This window comes from Pseudomyrmex gracilis, unplaced genomic scaffold, assembly GCF_002006095.1.
Source record: "Pseudomyrmex gracilis isolate BER0280 unplaced genomic scaffold, ASM200609v1 scaffold_1838, whole genome shotgun sequence".
Taxonomy (NCBI): domain Eukaryota; kingdom Metazoa; phylum Arthropoda; class Insecta; order Hymenoptera; family Formicidae; genus Pseudomyrmex; species Pseudomyrmex gracilis.
The window spans coordinates 17,454-22,616 of NW_018022422.1; the positions used below are offsets into that span (position 1 = coordinate 17,454).

At 57.6% G+C, this 5,163-nt stretch overlaps 1 protein-coding gene across 1 annotated transcript; it reads left to right on the forward strand.

Moving 5' to 3' along the window:
- The first annotated feature begins 3,177 nt into the window (after positions 1–3,177).
- LOC109862486 lies at positions 3,178–3,612 on the forward strand. Its single transcript, XM_020442557.1, has one exon. It carries the CDS (start codon positions 3,178–3,180, stop codon positions 3,610–3,612), a length of 435 nt encoding a protein of 144 aa, XP_020298146.1.
- The last annotated feature ends 1,551 nt before the right edge of the window (positions 3,613–5,163 follow it).

Consider the following 5,163-nt stretch of genomic DNA (forward strand, 5'->3'; position numbering starts at 1 on the left):
AATTAGGGCCATACCAGAAGTNCATTGTTCGTATCGATCGTCCAGGGTCCGTAGGCAAAGAAGATCCAAAGGCGGCAAGTTCGGATGTTNGTTTGTCTGGTGAGTCCGTTCCTGAAACAGACCAAAAGAGTCATATCTTTCCTACTTTGTTGGTAAAAGTAAGTGGCGACCATAAATCAGGGCGCGTAAGACAGTCCCGTCCAATCACAACCTTACTTCTCGGACCCTCCGTCTGTCTAAGTAGGGCAGCGAGCGCCTTGCTCGGGTTCATCTTCATAGATGAGGATAACACAGGCGAGACGGTTTTCTTAGTCTTTGTCTGTACTGANAGAGACAGGGTCGCCTCCTTGGGTGGACAGGTCCCACCAGAACCAGAGGGAGGTGCACCCTCTTCTTGACCCCAANGGGGAGAAGGTAGGATAGGGGGAACGGAGACCTCCCGAGGAGGATCCGCACCCACCACCGCCGCTGGCTTAAAGTTCATCGGTTTGGGTCTTCCGGGCCGCGGAGGAGAAGACCTTCCCGTAGCCGTCAAGGGGCCTTCCTCCGACAGACTCGCCTTCCTCTTCCTTGTCCCTGCCACCTCCGGAGCCAACTCCTGCGGCAGCGCGAAAGTGGTACCAATACTACCGGCTACAGCAGGAGGAAGGCGGCANCTGGGGCCTCCCAGCACATGCCGGGAAAGGCGCCCCAGATCTTTGCACAATAGGCACTTCGGCTTCGGAGCATTGCACTGCCGGAGCCAATACCCATTTAGGCCGCAGCGGTAACAACAACCGCTGCGGTCGGGCTCACCTGAGAGGCAAAAGTGCCTCATGTGTCCCGGGCGCAAGCATCGGAAACATTGCAGGAGGCGGACCTTGAGCGCCTCAACGCAAGAAAGGGCTCACCCCACTTTAGCAGTGCAAGCNGCCGCCAATTTCTTGGCAACAGCCACGGGGTTCTGCACCCACACACTTCTGAGGCCGGAAGCCAGCGTCCGGATTTNGCCCAGACAAAACTCCGCCTCCCGGCACGCTCCAGTCAAGGCCACGGCCGACAACAACTCCTCCGTGGAAACGGAGTTGTCACAGCCTGACACGCGCACCCGTGCGATTTTCCTCCACCTTGTCGTGGTGTCCGGGCTTAGGAGCGGTGAAGCGAGGGGGCTATACTGGCGGAAAATCTTTTGATTCCCTGGTAGGGTCACCCATGCCAGGAAGGCCCTTCGCGGAGCTCCTGTACTAAGAGAGGAAATAGAGGAAGGAAAACCTTGAATAAAAACCGGGGGATCCCAGCCTTGCTTAGCATTTCTTGCCGGTGCAACTGGGATAGGGGAGTAAACCCTGACTTCAAATCTGGGGCGTCCGACCCCGTCAGCCACGGTGCAATCGGACTAGGGGAGTAAACCCTGACTACAAATCCGGGGTGTCCAGCTCCGAGAGGCGCTGTCGAGACGGCCACTGGACTACGGGAAGGAAAACCCTGACTTCAAACCCGGGCAGGACGGGCTCGTTACCCTTGGTCGGGAACTGTCCTAGGAGAAGGAAAACTCCAAAATCAAACCTCCCCCTTAATTATTATGGGTATGCAAAGTAAGGGAGAGATAAACTTACCGGACCAAGGGTCTCGGAGCCCTAGGTCCCAGCAGTTCGGGGGTGATATCCCTGCCNCCNCTCGGTCGTTATCTTGCGAAGGGTTGGCTACGGAGTGCGACGCAGGCTCCGTAGTCTCTCATGNTACTGCGGGTAGCAGCCGATTTTGGACAACCAAAGCCCCAAGTCTCGCTGGCGCCATGNAGCAAAACATGGAGACTGGGAGCGAGCGCTCCCGCACATTCAGGAGCGAGATGGAAGTTTTATCCGAGGAAGAGGAGAGGCTCGTTGCGAGGAGGGATGCGTTCCTTTGTCACGGGCACTCTAAAAAGCGACTTCGGAAGCTCTCGGTGGTTGAAGCTTCCTTTGGGGACTCGGCTTCGAGTAAAGGCCGAGGCCGACCTAAGCGCCGTAGAAGTAAGAGCGCGCAAAAGGGAAAGAAGGCGAACACGGGACCTAACACTACATCCCGCCTCTCGCCGGTCCCCTCTGTTGCGGAGCCGGACGTCCACCCGCCGGCTGTTATTNACAGCGACGAAGAAAAGAGACAGCTATCTTCCACGCCCATGGTGGAAGAGCAAGAGGAAGAGCAACGAGAGGTCCCCATTGAGGAGATGCCCCCGTCGGAGATAGCAGCTCTTGTGCGGTTGGCGAAAGGAAAGTTCGTCTACCAAGTGACTCGGTGCAAGGGCGGGTATATCCGCGATTTTAAAGTTCGCGGCGTTGGCGGAACGGGCTGCAGAGTCCCTCGTGTCTTGCGTGGAGGAGGTGGATAATGCTAACCTCAGGGTCCGCGTAAGACACGCCGAGGACAAGACCGCAAAACGCGGTAAAAAGCTTCTCCAACTGGAGGCGGAAAACCGAATTCTCCGTAGGGAATTCAATGAGCTTCGGGAGCAATTCGACCAGCAGATTGCCCCGGCTCCGCTTCCAGTGGGGGCTAAGAAAGGCCCGAGTNGGGAGGCGTTTGTCCAGACGGACACTCCTCGTGGCCCGATTATCACGGCCATGGATGTTCTTCCCCCTGGGACAATGATTCCGCCAGCGGTTCGGCCGAAAGTGCGCGGAACCGTCAAAGTCCTGGACGATGTCCGGGTAATCCCAGGCGGGAAGGGAGATGGCGACACTCTCTACTCGAGAGTGACTGTTATTGAGCGTCAGCTCGGAGNGGTTAAGGAGCTGTTGCAGCAGCTCCTTAACGTGGTGTATCCTTCCGGAAACTCCAGTGGCGGTAGCGGCGCAGCGCAGCCCCGGCCCCGTGCACCGAAGGAAAGTCCTTCGGGGGGCGGTTCAACCCCTGGCGGGTCCGGAGCGGCAAAGGGCGCTAGAGTTGGCGCTCGTAGAGGGCCTAACAACCCTCCCTGTGAAATATCCGCGTCGCGGCCGATGGCTGCCCCGGCTCCTGGAGAGGTCAGTTGGGCCACAGTCACCCGCCGCGTCAAGCGCAATGCGGGAGGAAAACCTTCCTCGAGGTCTGACTAAGACTCAGGCAAGACCGGGCCAGCAACAACAGCCTGCCCCCGCAGGAAGTGGTCGCCGTCGTCGACGCCGGCGTACGGCTGCGGCGGTACCCATTAGGTGCGCCCCTGACAATTCGGGTAAGATGCCCTACGCCGAAGTCATGCGCCTTGCGCGGGAAAAAAATACGCTGCATGATTTGGGCATTGGGGAGACCCGCGTTAGGAAGGACGTGAGAGGCGGGATTTTGGTTGAGATCCCGGGACCCAACGGCGCCGCTAAGGCCACGCGGTTGGACGAGGCCTTAACCCCCGCGCTGCAGGGGAAGGCCACGGTTAGTTGCCCAGTCCGCAGGGGTGAGCTCCGTTTCACCGGGCTGGATGATTTGGTGTCTGCCGACGAACTGGTAGCCCGCCTAAGCTCCGCAGAGTTTGGCGGCTGCCAGGCGTCGGATATTACGATAGGCCCAGTGACCGAGGGCAGGGACCGCCTCGGCGCAATGTGGGTCAGATGCCCTCTAGAGGTGGCCACAAAAGTGGCCGAGGCTTGGCCGCCTTCGCGTGGGGTGGTCAAATGTTAAAGTGTCGATCCTGCCCGGTCGCCAGCTCCAGTGCTTCAAGTGCCTGGAGTTTGGCCATGTCAGGCAGACATGCCGAAACATTGTGGACAGGAGCGACTTTTGTTATCGGTGCGGCAAAGCCGGACATCAGTCCCGCCTGTGCCGAGGTCTGGCCTGGTGTGTACTGTGCGCGGACAGAGGTCTTCCGTCTGCACACAGACTGGGAGGGGAAGCGTGCCCCTCGCGCTGGAAANGGCGGAACGGCCCGAGAGGAGGCATCACGACCGCACGGAGGACGGTCGTCCATGGCCAACAAGAGGCCATGGAAATAGACGCACACGATGGCCCGCGTGGTTCAAATTAATGTGAACCACAGCGGTCCGGCGCAGGGCCTGACGCTGCAAGTCATGCGCGAGATGGAAACGGGGGTGATGGCGCTCGCCGAGCCCTGGCGGGTTCCTGAGTCCCCGGCGTGGGCTAGAGACAAGGACGGCGTGGCTGCCATAACCTGGGTTAACAAGTTGGGACGCCCCGCAGTCCGTAGTGTGGTGGACCGGGGCCACGGGTTCGTGGCGGTGAGATGGGGAAGACTTGTAGTGTACAGCTGCTATGTTTCCCCCAACTGTTCCAGGGCCGTCTTTGATCGTTTCCTGGACTCGCTAGGGTCTAGTGTTGCACGGGTCGGGGGAGCCTCCGTGCTAGTAACCGGCGACTTTAACGCCAAGTCGTCGGCTCTCCCCGAACGGAATGGCACGGTCGCGTTCTCAAAGGGTGGGTAGCGGGCCTGGGCCTTAGGGTTCTTAACGAGGGCGCGACACCAACGTGTGTCCGTCCTCAAGGGTCATCCGTTGTAGATCTCACGCTGGGGTCTGCGGCGGTGGCTTCGCTGGTGCGGAGGTGGTCGGTGATGCAACAAGAGTCGTTGTCCGACCATCTCTATGTCACCTTCGTAGTGTCCGAGCACGCGGGGTCCGCGCAAGAGACGCGCCGATTCCCATTCCCAAGGTGAAAAACTCGGGAGTGAGACCTTGACCGGTTTGACGCTGCGCTTCTGGGCGCGACGTGGGGCATCCCCCCNGAAAGGGATGTGAGCGCTGAGGAAAAGGCGACATGGCTGACGAGCGTCGTCACAAACGCTTGTGACGCTTCCATGCCGAGAGTCCGGGGGACTGTGGTGAAGAAGTCTACCTACTGGTGGACCAAGGACATCGCGGTGTCAGGATGATTCCCGTCAGGAAAATGACGGGACGTAGCAAAAAGCTTCAGACAAAAGTTGTAGATCTCAACGAGATCTATCAAAAAGGTCCTATGACTTAACCCTCTATCTTGAATATTTTAGAAGTTATGAATTTTTGAAATTTTCAAAATTTTTTTATTGCGGCAATCGACGTAACTTTTGATGAAACGCACGCATGCAAAAAGAAAGACTTTTATCTTNAATTTTAATGTTTTTATCGAGAAACCTTAGAAGTTTTCATTTCTGGGAACCAAAAATGGCGAGATGTAGCAAAATGGTTTANACAAAACTTGTAGATCTGGAGAAGATAAGATTTTTAATCTAGGGTTTTTTGA

Coding starts and splice junctions, on each gene's coding strand:
- LOC109862486 (XM_020442557.1), top strand. CDS start 3,178: ATGCCCTACGCCGAAGTCATGCGCCTTGCGCGGGAAAAAAATACGCTG.